Raw genomic sequence first — 15,202 nt, forward strand, 5'->3', positions numbered from 1 at the left:
GAAGCGTGCGTCATTTTAATACGTATATTCAATTTTTTATATATCTTATGCAAATGCATTAATATGGTAAATCTCCTTTTATTTTTTAATATGAAATATTTTTTTCAACAAAATTAACTTAAAAACATGAAGAAAAAAAAATTTTTTTATCATGTTTTTAAAATATTTTTGTTGAATATATTAATGAGATGAAATTAATGAGATTTTGATACATTAATGAGAAAAATATAATTAATTACAAATATAAAAATTTAATGGCAAAAACAAATAATTAATTAATTTATTAAAATGAAAATCAATGATATGACATTATTTATTCCTTTTTTAAAAAGGAAATAATGTCATATCAATTATTTGTTGTGCGAATTGTAAATAATTTTTGTTCCAATTATTTATTATTACAGCTTCCGTCAAGACAGTACGCACTTTAAAAAATAGAACGAAAATCCTTTCAAAAAGTCAAGTATATATTCGTGCATACAGATCAACATCACATCCATTCATTTACGGTGGAACATGTTAAGGTCAACCCACGCATAAAATTGTATGTGTGACCTCATTTTTGTATCTATATTGTTAGATTAGAGGCAAGTTACTCATTGTTTGAATTCGCAAATTTGCTATCGCTAGTTTGAATGTTACCACACTATATGCACTTCTTATCTCTCATATTACATTTCTTCCACATCAGTTTTGCGTTCTTTTGATTTTAGTTGCGGTTCATACACGTGCCTTGTCGTGACTCGAATGTACTCTTACTTTTAGTGGATTAAAGAAAAAAATCTTCATATCGGGGATACGCATCAATAATAAGGTCGAATTTTCTCATTTTTTAATATTATTTTAAACGTTTTTAATGTTACAACATCTTGAATTAATTACGCGTGTCGTTCGATCGAATCGTTAAATTCAACATCTTTCATTGCGAGTAGTGAACTTTTCGAAAGTTGAAAATAAAATTCGTTTTTCTGATCGATACATTCGCGAAGAGTTCAAATTTTTTTTATCATTGAAGCGAACCTTTATAAGATGCTGTTATATATCAATCTTTGCAGATTGCAGACTATTAAAGATCTTTTTATACTTGTCTCATTGTCAGACTCAAAATAAATAACAATATTCTTGCTTTGTTCCGACTCGTTAATCTTTGAGTGATTGCATTCACGAGAAAGTATAGGACTATTCATATATGCTTTCAAGCAATGTCTAATTTGCTCGCTTATAATCTTTCTTTAGCTCACTATAAGACTTTCTTCATTCATTTTATATCCGTCTACACGCTAATAAATTTGCACATTCCTTTTTTATTAATTTTTTTAAATTTAATTGTATAAAATGTGGAATTATTATTTACGATTGAATCATTCATTATTTTTTTCATTTTTCATTTTGACGATTTTTTTATCGTTTAATTACAATTCTGTCTTATTCAATTTGAGGAATACTTGATTGAATCTTTCATTATTTCCTCCATGCATACTTTTTCATTAACACCTTTTTCTCTTTGCATGAATTTTGATAACTGATAACTTATCGGGAAAATCTGCATAGCTAGTAGCTAGCTCGGGGTATTCCTATTAGGGGAGAGCTACTTGGACTAGTGGGATTGAGGTCAATTTTCGGTCCGTGACGAAACCGACACAGTCTCTGCTCTGGTGCCAAGAATAAAGGGACATACACGGAACGAGGCATTTTAGCACCGGGCGGTGAGTGAAGGAAGCCAGAAGGAAGTAGACAGCCTTCGGAGAGTGTTGCGGCGCGAATAGTACTACTTGATTTCGCTGACACCGTTTCAGTCGTGTGTAAGCAGCCGACCGTTGCACGTATCCGTAGGAAACGACGACGGACACCATCCATGGGTTATCCGCGTCCCATTCTCTGGTTACGACTAATAAACTGACTAACGCGATTCCGAAAAGGTACGTTATATTTGTTTTTATTGGTTTTTGATATGTATTTGATGTCTTCATTAATACCGTCAGTTGTTGACCTTTCTTCGGCGCGTGTTAGGCCTCAGATTTATTATTATCGCGAACGATTCATAGTTTGTAACTATGAATAATGAATGAGTGGATTTCCTTGAAATTAATTTGACATATCATACACGGGGACAATGCGCTTCCAAGAATTCAATGCGTGATGTGCATAAAGATTAAAATCAAATTTTGACATATATCAATCTTGGCGCTTCAATTATATCGATACCATATTTACTTGTCATGACTGATAAGAGTAAATGCGATAATTTAGCAGTGACAGTTCATTTGTTTTGACAGGATTTCGTATAGCTTTCGCTTTCAAAACAAAATTGGAGATGTTTATATAATTTTGCAAATATTACAAAGTATATACTATCTTGATGATTAAACTTAATGTATGAGTTCATCGAACTGTATCATTGCATGCAAATATTTTCATAAATAATATAATGAGAATTAAAAGTTTTCGTTGACATTGAAACAATCGATTCTGCAGTTTTGTCATTTATTGCAGCAGCAATAATTTTAAATTTTAATTATATACTTATATTTTTTTTACTATATTTTTATATTTTATTAATTATATATTTCATTTTGAAAGAATTTGCAAGAAAATAAATTATAATTTCTTTATATTAAAATTACATCTATTCTATCTTATATGGAAATATGAATCTTATTATTAATGATTATCTGCAAATATAATAATTATTGTATTCTGACGCGATTATTGTCATCAATTTTTATTATTCATACTTCAAGTTTTTATCACAAGATAACCGCGTGGTTTAGTGAAGGACGCTTTTTGTTTCAGACTTTGTTAACCGCAAGTACGCACATAATTTTTCGGAGCATTTTGCCAACATTGAGACAGCAAGAGACATCATTTTTTATGACAATATTTGTCATGCAAAGATAAACTTCCTTTGAGCGGTTAATATTTTTTTACAAGTAAATGTTCGTATCGAATTTTATTTTCAAAGTTCTTTTCACCAATTGTATTATTTGCAATTTTGTTCGGCGTAATACGATTTTCTGGCAAGCATCCATTATACGTAATGAGTTGTTAAGTTTAGCACCGAAATAAGATTTGATTACAAATACCACTTGATCCACTCGATAAGATTTATTACGCTTTTACCATTGAATGCGATTGAACAAGGATATTTGCCATCATTTTAAACCGCAAATTCTGTGTTCGAACGTCTCTTAGGCAATGCACCTGCATATCTTGCAATACATATCACGTGCATATCACATGATATGATTATTACGAATTACGCCAGTACACCTTTATAAATGTTGACACATGGAAAAAAATGCCTTTTTTCGTGGAAACATATTTCAAGGATAGCAAGTGCAATAATTTAAATTGGCGATTGCGATCGCATATCGAGGCAGGAAATAATGAAATCAATATATGCCAACACGTATAAAAAAATTTCCATTGAATAGAGATATCATTTCATCGTTTGCATTATTGAGGATTAATTTGTGAAATATTTATTTGTCTTTATGTGAGATGGAAAATTTTATTTTCTATTTGCATTGGATTATACATCTAATTTTTGATAAGAATAGGTCGGCCATTGGCTTATCGTGTAATGATATTGACTTATCACTGACTTATCATGTATCATATTTATACATAATATAATGCCGAATGTTTTGAAGTTGCTTCTATGAAAAGATTAGATATTAAAATGCGGAAAAATTGCTGTGCAATCGGTATGAATCGCTTAACGTTTTATAAGTGTATTATATCTTTTATAATGATAATATTTATTTTTTACATATCCTCTTTATCACCTTCCTCTTCCTCTTGCCAGTTTTTGTCTCATAAATTATCTTTACGATTCTCTCGAATTAGATGTATTATTATATCTGTCATATTTATTTATTTTCGAGTGTGTTTAGTTTTTAATAAAATTTTAACATCTTGGAAACATTTTCGAAAATACTTATATACTCGGAATGCATTATTTTTCTTATTTTTTATTTTTTATTTGTCGTTATAAATAATTATCTAATCAGATTATTTTTCACAAGCTTAATAGAAATGTAATTACATGCACTAATCACCGATCAAATGTCGTATCTTTCAACGATATCTGATAAATTTAAAAAAATGCTGCTATAATTCGTGAGAAAGAATTTTTATAAGGAATCTTTTCTAAATCTTTGTTGTTTTTTCCGAAGTTTTCCCCCCCATCCATCTTTTTGCAAAAACAGAAACGTTGAACATTATTGTCGCTTCAAAGGAATCTTGATTCGCGTCTAGATAAAAACACATGTACCTACTAATACATTTAAAGGTGAACTTCTATTTTGATAATGTAGCTAACGATAACATTGCCAAAGAAATGAACTTACATTTGTCAAAGATGTGGCGCTTCCTCAAGTGAAAACATGTGAAAACAGTTATCTCAGTTTTCAACTGATATATTATATCGTAGAATTATGAATTCGCAAACGACAATCGTGAATTTAATTTGATTGATAATTATATTTGATTAAAACTCGATAATCATATTACAATAATTTTTAATTTGCGATTGTCTTTATTATTATGATTTAAGAGACTCAATTGATTGAATTGATATTTTTCTCGTCTTAATAACGTTATTTTGTTCCATTTTGATCGACATAATCAAGTAATCGGCATGTTGAAAAACTTCTGACAAATTATGAGACCAATTACGACGATTGCATTAAGTTGACTAACTGAATAAGTACGTCGGCGGCATCAAATATGTATATATATGAGATGAATGAAATTATATATATATATATATATATATATATATATATATTTTATTGGATGATTAATGGGATGAATGAAATTATATATATATATATATATATATATATATATATATATATAATTTCATTCATCCCATATACATACATCTTCGATATTATATGTATATCTAGAAAATACACTGTACGAAATTATCGATATTAGCATATATTTATATTCATATATGTGACTTATTTGACTGTTATGTGTACTTTATTGAGCGCGATTACAACGTGCAGATATATAAATTACAATTTTAAATTCATTATTCTATATCGATGCTATGGCAAAAATTATTGATAATAACTTATAGTGAAACAGTCTGTAAAATTCAGAATTTTTATACAAATCTTTCCCTTTTGAATTTTAATGTATAATATAAATATCTTAGTCAAACTTCTTGAAAATATTTGCGATGCGCGTATTTGCATGTTCGTGTGTACATACATGCATGTAATTGTGTTTTTATGTTTATTCAAATAGGGAGAGATAAGTATAGAATTATTCCTAACATTTTACAGACTGTTTCATTGTAGTGTAATCAATAACTTTTGATACATGAACATCGGTATAACGAGTTGAATAATGAGTTTGTTATGTAAGTTATGATATAATAACTAGCATCGAGAGAGAGAGAGATGTTTAATTGCAATTCTTTATGCGCTGTTTATTAATGTAAGAAAACAATATTGAAATAACTTGGCGAACAATTTTGTAATTAGTCGCTATTTTCCTATGTCAATTATGTTGTGTTTTGCACAATATTTTGCATTATTATCTTCCATAAATAGCGCTTAATTACAGTTTTACAGATAAAGTGTATTTTGTAGATAATGATCGATTAAGTACTGCGCGTCGCAAGGTGTTATATATATGTGCTGTAAACTGTAAATAATTAGCATGTTGTTTCACTTACGTCGATGTCAACCCCAACACGCATATACCATATAATAATTTACATTAAGCTGAGTTATGTGTAACTTGGAGGATTATCTCGATTAGACTCGTTTACACCATTAAAAGTAAATGGCTCAGGAAATGATTATCGTCATTTTATATGACGATTAATATATAAGGTCATTCTTTTTTATCTCACTTGAAGAAACGTCTTCCGTTTTCGCATTTATGAATCTCTTTCAAACACGTTTAAAATATATGGAAGACTCGTGTCTATTTAACAACGTAAAAATATGAATGTGAGTAAGATTAGATAGCATACAATTTTTTCCGTCTTCGTCACTTTATCTGCCTAAAAAGTTTCCTATATTAGAGATATATAATTTCCCATTCGTCTCTGCTATTTAAAAAAAAAAGAACAGAAATTGATAACGAACAAACTGCTTACTCGTGCAGATTGATTGAACACGCGTTACAAGAATAAATCGTTTTATTTTTGTGTAATTTATGTAATACAGAGAGAAAAATAGTGCAAAAAATTTAAGAGTAATACTATCTCAAATAAATAATTAGAAGATTGCATGCAAGATATATATTCAAATCTTGTAAAAAATCTTGTTAAAAAGTTTTTTGAAAATTCTCTCATTTTCTAGGATATTTTTGTTCAAAATTCTAAATAAAGAAAAAAATTAAATTTAAAAAATTTTTTGATGCAACTTTCTAAAGTAAATTTTTTGTATGCATTTTATAATATTTTTAATGCGAAAAAGAATAAAGTTAATATTTAAGTTTTACAATAGATATGCAAATGGACCGATAAAAATGTAAATAATTTTCGTCAGATAAACATTTTTACTTTTTTATCACTAAAAATTATAATAAAGAATATTGTATACTCAATATTTGTTAAGGTATTGAATATATAAACAGAGATAGATGTAATACTTTTTATAATAATAAATAAATATAATATATATATATATATATATATATATATATATATATATCAGCAGATAGTAATCCTAACTATTTACAATATAAGAGCAAGATTATCAGAGCGAATTTCTTTAAAAATTTTCTGAAAAATCTGAAGAAAAATAATTCTATGAGATTTTCCTCGCTGGAGATTTTTCCAGGTACAAAAGAAATTCTTGAGAATGTCAAGTTTTTTAGAAAGTAAGCACTCTAATATATCAAGCGATCATTTAAATAAAAATAAGAACTTATTGAGAAAATAATATGATAATTTTAAATAATGTGATAATTTTTATACTTATATATTACTCTTAGTCATGATTCTGTTAGTTAAGACAGAATTGTCACATTTCATATTTTGCACATGTTTTCTTCTCTTTTCAATTGATATTTCAACATGTGTATCGATCTCTGTCACGGAACAATATTGCACACGCTATGGTTAATTAAGAAATCAATTAATAAAGAGACTTGCAGAAGGACAGTTCGTGCGTTTAATTGGCGAACGACAATACGTTGTTAATAATGGAATAATACTGAAGAAGTTGAGATAGTCTTCGATCTATGCTTATTATTTTTATATATTCAGTATAATTTTCTCTTAATATTTGCACATCATGTGTGTTGATTACTCGATAAATAAATAACATTTTTAATGAATATAAATAAAAATAATATTAATTAATAGTTAATAAGAAATTTATTATAATAAAATAGTAATCTTATTTTGCTTTGAAATAAGTATTAAATATATATATAGAGTTTCTCGAATAATTCAACTGTCATAATATACCAGTATTTAAAAACAAAGCATGCAAATCGAATATACATGTGTAAATCTCCATATATTAAGGTAATTTAGAAAATCCAAAAAATTCTATTTTTTTGCTATCGAGCAATTTTCGTGTAAAAATAATTTTACTTAAATGAAAATAATAAATTGCATCTAAAAATTATGTTTAGAAAAGCTTACCATTGTCAAGTAAGAAATATCGCTGCATAGTATTTCTTTTGCGAGATCATTTTATTGTTTCATATACATACTTGGCGAGACATTAGCGCGTCTCTTGACCACGTGTTTCATTCATCATGTGTCGTAATTTAGTCTAGACGGTTGGATAAAGGACTTTCGTCATGACATCTATTTGTAATGCACATTGTCATTACAGAAAAATATGCATTTGAAATTTACACGCACACAGTATATATTACATATATATGTAATACAAACACACACACACACACATATACTACATATATAATTACATAATATTTATTGGCATGTTCACATTAACTTTTGAAACGTTTTCACTGTCATTTTTTAATGTTTTTAGATGGAATTGAACAGCAATCCTGCGATTTCTGCAAAGAACAACTCCATTCATGACGACGAGACAACATTTAAGCAGTCACTTGGGTATATATATTTATATAAACATATAAATAGAATAGTAAATAATCAACAAGTATAATAATAAATATAATAGTAAATGAAATAATAATAATAAAAGTAAATAATGTTTTTATTAATTACTTTTTAATTAATAAGATATTATAATTATTTCTTAAATGTAATTTCATCTGATTTCACTATTCATTTTGCGTATGTCATTCTTTTGATTAGTCTTCATTTTTTTTTAATAAAAATATTTTTTAATTACATTAAATAATGAGAAAAGGAAGGAGTTTATTACGTAATCATGTTGAAATTAATTAATGTAAAACGACTATGAATAATTATAGATAATAACTGACTGCAAATTAGCATAATCACTACATAAGTATGCTACATTATTAATTATGTCACATCATCTAATTACTTCATTGGAATATCAATTCATTCAGTTGTATAATTATTGCAAATGTTTGTCAAATAACATTACGATATAGCATTGTACGATATAGCATTGATTTATGATAAGCAAGTAGTTTATAACATTTTGCCATACACGAACAATCAATCATATTATCAATTTCTTTTTATTAATTACATTTAATTAGATTTTATCTGTAAATATTGTTTCGCTAATACGTATTGAAAAGCCAACTACAAGCCTGCGCTGTGAATCATTATATATAACGTAAATCAGACTATCAGAATAAATTGTTAGATTAAGATTTAAAAAATGTGAGATAAATCACTGCAGACGTTATTATTTCAAGTATTATTTTATCACTAGTATTATTATATCATTATATGCTCACATTATTTCAAGTATCATTATATGCTCACGTTATTTCAAGTATCATATCATTGCCAAGAATGATATTGATATAATTATCATGCCTATTTATCATGCCTATTTATCATGCCTATTGAATTTGAAAAATATTTCATCATTATAAATATTATATTTCTCGTATATAATGTTATATTTAACAATAATATTATATTTCACATTATTCTCACATAAACGTTAATTATTGAAATTCAATTATCTCACTTGAAAATCACGCATACGCATATCCGATAATTAACGTCATTATACGTGAAAAAATACTTAAAGTATCAGGATTGTCGCATGTTAATTTAAACTATAATTTTCCTATTCTCTCTCTCTTGGCAATTAAATAGGACTTTAAAATATGGAATGCATCCGCATCATTTCGCAGTAAAATTAATTATGTAACGACATATATCTTTAATTCTTTCTATTAACTTTTTTTTATACAGAAATGGCGGAACCTATGGAGCTTTTCAATCGAAAGATCCCATCCTAGCGATGGAAAAGGGTGGTGATGCTATCAAGGATGGAAATAACGAGCATGGCATCACTGTACATCATCCTACTTCGTAAGTTTAACGTTAATAAAAAGGAAAAAAATGTTCAGAGACTTTTTTCAGAGATTTTTATTTTAAGAAACAATTTATAAAATAAAACATTCACTATAAATATTAGCAAAAATATCGTATCAATAGAAAATAAAGAATATTTAGCACACATTGCATACAAGCAACAAGAATGATATCGCACACTAAAAGCAAGTAAGTAAAAAAACACAAATTCCTGTCTTAAATAAATATAATAACAGACACGTAACAAGCATGACAAATGATCGTTTGAGAGACGGAAATGATGATATCGCTATGGCATCTTGATCAAATATTTATAATTTACTATATTTGTCGTGCGAAACATAACTACTTCTTTCCGGGAAGAATCATATTTTGTCATTAATGTTACGTTGTTTTGACATTGTAGACTCTCATAGTTTTTTTTTAACAACGCGATGTAAAGATATATATAGGTGCACAAGTAGGACCGAGTTGCAAAAATTCATCTTTTAGCTATATTGTAAAAATAAAAGAGAAAGATATCTAGACACCCGAAACAGATATTTTGGCATGAGTGCGATCGATTCGCGTAATATCTACATTTAACTCACCATTTGTCATTGGAAATCGTAAACAACTTAAACGCTAAATGTTTAAGATAAATATGTTCTTACGCGTTTCAAAAAACGTAATTTTTTAAATTTAAACTAATAAAATAATCGACAGTCTACATTTTTTTCAAAAAATAGAGAAACTTGCAACAACCACGATAAAAATACATTCTAAAATATTATCAATTTAAATAATTAACATTTAATTATTGATAACTTAAGACTTTATTATATTTTAATATTTTAATATTTTTTAATCAGAGATATATATTTGTTCATGTTTATTAATATATCATAATTATTAGAGTTTAATTTGTATCTTTATCGTGAAAAAAATGGCGAATAATCTTCCACTTCATTATTTAAATTAAAGGGTACGCATTTAAATCAATTTAATGTTATTAATTTATAGTTAGGTGATAAATACAGAATAAATGAACCAAAATATAGACAAGTTTATAACAAACCCGAGCGAAATTAAATAAAATCGATGACTCTGGCAGAATCCCAAAATTTCAGTCATTTTAAACGATTCTTACTTGGCACATTTGAAACGTATGTTAAATGTTTATAGCTACACATTTCGGCTTCTTGTAACAACTACAATTTTGTGATAATTAAAGAATTCTGCTTACGCTTAAAAATTTGCGTCAATTATTTTTCGACGTGTCGGAATTTCGTCTCGAGTCGAGAAAAGAAAGTCTACTGTAATAAATGTACTAATGGACGAATGGACAACTGCAGGTACCTGGAAACCATGATGCATCTGTTCAAGGGTAACGTCGGCTCGGGCATCTTTGCGTTGGGAGACGCTTTTAAAAATGCCGGACTGATATTGGCACCACCGTTAACGATTTTTCTCGGCGTCATCTGCGTACATGCTCAACATATTCTTGTACGTATATTTAATTATAATAATCACACATTATATATGTCCCATAACTATCGAATGTCTTTTTAATATATATTTTTAAATAGTTTGGAGACTATAATTTGAAAACTGATTGTTTTGCGATAACTTATATAAATAAAAAAAGATATATATACAAGATATATGTATAATAATTGGGCATTCTTTTCTTCTATGAAAAAATATCACAGTCATAATAATTGCAATATTTTAAGTGTGTATTAAATATGTATAAATAATATTGTAATAAAAATATTAAATATGTATTAAATATGTATAAATAATATCGTAATAAAAATATTAAAGCGATATATGCATAAAATTGCTCTTGATAATTATATTAATTTCTTTTTTTAGATTAAATGTAACGAAGAGGTGACACGCCGTGTTGGCAATGACACAAACACATGCGGATTCGCCGGCACCGTGGAGATGTGTTTTGCTACTGGACCCCTTGGACTCCGTAAATATTCGACTTTCATGAGGTGCATAATTAAAGAGAAAAAAAGTAAAAACTAGAAAGCCAAATAACAAGAAACATCAGCAAATATTACACAGCCATTTTATAATTCTTACTTATATATATTTTTTTCAATTCATTTGTATGTATTCGCACAAATTTCTTTCAATTTATCCACACATTTTCATTTTCTTTACACATGTCTTTTAATTATTATTTTTATGATTTTGCACATTCGTGAGCTATGAATATGCATGTCATTTACGTTGCTCTCGTGATTTTGTTGCAGAAAAATGGTTAATATATTTTTGTGTATCACGCAACTCGGATTCTGCTGTGTGTATTTCGTTTTTATTTCCAAAAATATGAAGCAGGTGAGATATCTCTTTAACTATATATCTTTTTGAATCGTAATGTTTTAATAATTTTTGATCCATTCATCACATTTATTTTTGATCGTAAAAATGTATGAGAATTGCTAAAAATTGCTTGAGTAAATAACACAGCTGTATATCTTTTTTATTTATCATTAATAATAATTTATTAATAAAAAAATTAGATTACAGAAAATTGTAGGTTTTGTTTGATATTTATATATTCAGTAATAAATTAAAAAAAAACTTTCAATGAGAGAGACGTTTTCTTAAAAAAAAGAAAGACTTTTATTAATATTGCGAATTGTGTATAATTAATTAATAGCAATTATAATTTTTTGTCTTCTACGATAGGTGTTGGACGCGCACGGAATCGAGATGGACGTTCATCAGCACATGGTTGTAATATTGATACCTATAATGCTTAGCACTTGGATTAGAAATCTCAAGTACCTAGTACCGGTATCTTCGATAGCGAATTTTCTAGTGATCTCGGGTTACATCGCCACCATGTATATCATGAGCCATGACGTACCATCGATATACGAAAGGAGATACGTTGCAGATTGGAACAATTTACCTCTGTTTTTCGGCACTGTGATATATTCCTTTGAGGGTATTACTCTAGTAAGTATAGGTGTTTTATCATAATACTATTATTTCTTTTATTTTATAACATTTTATCTTAATAAACGAGGCCTTTGGCCTCAGTTCGGATAAAATAAACCGATGTTTCCCGATATCGATGCTATCTGACGGTGTGTTTCTAATAGGCATTAATGTACAGGTACTGCCATTGAAGAATGAAATGAAGAATCCTAATAATTTTAACAAACCGCTGGGTGTTCTCAACGTTGGTATGGTGATAGTCTGTTTTATGTTCGTCGCAATGGGTTTCCTGTCTTATTTAAAGTATGGTGATACTGTTGCCGGTTCAGTCACGCTCAATCTCACGCCAGGGGAGGTGTAAGTATTAAATTTATCTAAATATAATTACATTTTGTGAATACAAATTTTATATCGAAATTCACTGTTTTGTCAAGATGGATTATACTATATATCGATTCGATAAATTATTATCTTAGACCAAGTCACATATGTTAGCAAAGCTCGTAGTAATAAATTATATGATAAATATATTATTGAATTAATGTGTGATTACGGTTAAAAAATATTTTATAATTTATTTCTCTTTATGTAATTCAAAAGGATGGACGGGGCAGCTATCAGTCAAATAAGGTCTTTACCTGATATATTGTTTGACGTGTTTGATAAATATTAACTAAGATAGCTTTATACGAAAACTTGATAGAGGAATGTGTTTTGTGCATGTTTTTACTGGCGTGCATGTTTTTATTATAAATGACGAACTTATTTGTATCCATACCCGCAGCCACACCCATCACACATATATACATATATACATGCAGCTTTCTTTCTTTATAGAAAAAAATATAACGAACAAATTTCCTTTAATTTTAATCTAATTTCCATTAAGCTAATTCTTTTTTAAATTGAATTTTTTTGTAGCTTGCCGCAATGCATCAAGACTGCCATTTCATTAAGCATATTGTTTACGTATGCCTTGCAATTTTACGTCCCGATCGCAATAATGTGGCCTAGCATTGTTAATCGATACGGTCCCTTCAAATGGCCGGTTCTTGCAGAGATTATCTTCCGTTCCGTCATATGTTTAATCACATGTAAGTATCTAAGAAAGAGAGAGAGGGGGGGGGGGGAGATTTACTAAATTATATTATTCGTACTATTATAAATTTTTATGACTCTTATAAAATTTATTTTATTATAAATCTATCTGTCAAATTATAAATTTTCAGAATATTTTCTATCTTCAGACATAAGAAATATGATTAAATCCCTTTATATCATATATTACATATTTAGATATTCTTGAGTCACTATTAAAAATTTTTTATTATTTCAAATTGTTGATATATATATATATGTATGTAGATGTTTCGATTCAAAAATAATTATTTCAGTTATCCTGGCAGAGGCGGTGCCGCAACTGGGTCTCTTCATATCCTTAGTTGGCGCAGTCAGTAGCACCGCGCTTGCTCTCATCTTTCCTCCTATTATTGAGATGATCGTCCGCTGGCATAACACTAATCTCGGTTTCTTTACAATCACGAAGGATATAACGATAGTGCTGATCGGTTTGTTGGGTTTCGCCACTGGAACATATGAGAGTCTGACAGCGATCATCAAGTCGTTCAGCAAATGAACTCGAGCAGTCTACAAATGCGCTTTGTATAAATTATTCTTAATTTCCTTCTCGTGAAACGCGGACCATGACACCTACGATATTTCCGCGTGCGTAACTTGATTTAAATTTATATACATATACATTTTTTCAAATTTGACATGTTTGTAGTCGGCTATGTTTTAAATACAGTTGATATTAGCCATTTTATAATAACTCATGTGTGATATTGATAGATGTAGTTGATAAAATATAATGATTGTATATAATGATCGTTATTAATAATAGTTATTATTAATAATAATCACTCAGACAACACAAACTTTTCGATTTTCATATTGCTTGGATATGGTACTTTACGTGTTCAATGAACGTTTCCATGTTTGGGCTTCCACTCGTAATAATGAATTAATACAATATGTAATTTGCATGACATAAAAAAATAGATGAATAAAAGTGCATTGATTTCTTTTCTCACGATTATATACGCAAACTTTGCAGTAACTGGAAAAATAAAAACATATTTTCTAGTGCTTGTTATATTACATCGGATTTTAGCAAATTGTTCCTGTTTTAATAATAAAGGAAGATATAAATTAACTAGCGAGTTAACTAGTGAGAAATTAGTCAATTCAATAGTATTAGATAATTAAATAATATTCAATAAAGTGATAATTATATGATTTAGGAGTATTTATGTCAATTAATACTAAATTTTACATTAAAATGAAAGGCTTTTTCTTACAGAAGTACATGTATTAACGAGTAAGATTGTATTTTCAATTTTGCATATTATTGTAAAGCAAATTCCATGATTTAAAGATAAAAATTTGTATTATCTTATTTGTGAAGTATTTGCGAAACGAAATTATTTATGACAAAAATATTTTGTCTATGTGGTGCTTTATTTTATTTGTAATCGATTATTTTAATAATGTAATTGTATGATGTATTTATTTATGTGCCTCAGGAGGCTAGTTTCACAAACATTGATCATATATTATTACTTAAATTCTTATACTCTTTTTTTTTCTATCTATATTCTATGGTCATATTTTAAAGAGAAAAAAAATAAATTGATTAAATTAATGTAGGTGAAACTAATCTCAGTTTAATCAATATTTATATATGAGAGACAAATGCGAATGAGAAAAAGTCAATGTTTCATGTATATCGTACTATAGAATAATATGTTC

The 15,202-nt window shown here is 28.0% G+C and overlaps 1 protein-coding gene across 2 annotated transcripts; it reads left to right on the forward strand.

Moving 5' to 3' along the window:
• The first annotated feature begins 1,543 nt into the window (after nt 1-1,543).
• Nucleotides 1,544-14,596, forward strand: LOC105259367 (proton-coupled amino acid transporter 1). 2 transcript variants are annotated; one of them, XM_011271259.3, is made up of 11 exons: nt 1,544-1,919; nt 7,986-8,068; nt 9,326-9,445; nt 10,783-10,933; nt 11,306-11,433; nt 11,698-11,782; nt 12,137-12,409; nt 12,570-12,748; nt 12,992-13,021; nt 13,313-13,485; nt 13,786-14,596. In XM_011271259.3, the coding sequence occupies exons 2-11, from the start codon at nt 7,986-7,988 to the stop codon at nt 14,025-14,027; spliced, it is 1,464 nt and encodes a 487-aa protein (XP_011269561.1). In that variant the 5' UTR covers nt 1,544-1,919; the 3' UTR covers nt 14,028-14,596. The 2 variants fall into 2 exon arrangements, with proteins under 2 accessions (XP_011269561.1, XP_011269562.1); XM_011271260.3 differs by lacking the exon at nt 12,992-13,021 and having other exon boundaries at nt 1,545-1,919.
• Nucleotides 14,597-15,202: the final 606 nt, after the last annotated feature.

This window comes from Camponotus floridanus, unplaced genomic scaffold (assembly GCF_003227725.1).
Source record: "Camponotus floridanus strain SB8 unplaced genomic scaffold, Cflo_v7.5 scaffold136, whole genome shotgun sequence".
In the NCBI taxonomy this organism is placed as follows: domain Eukaryota; kingdom Metazoa; phylum Arthropoda; class Insecta; order Hymenoptera; family Formicidae; genus Camponotus; species Camponotus floridanus.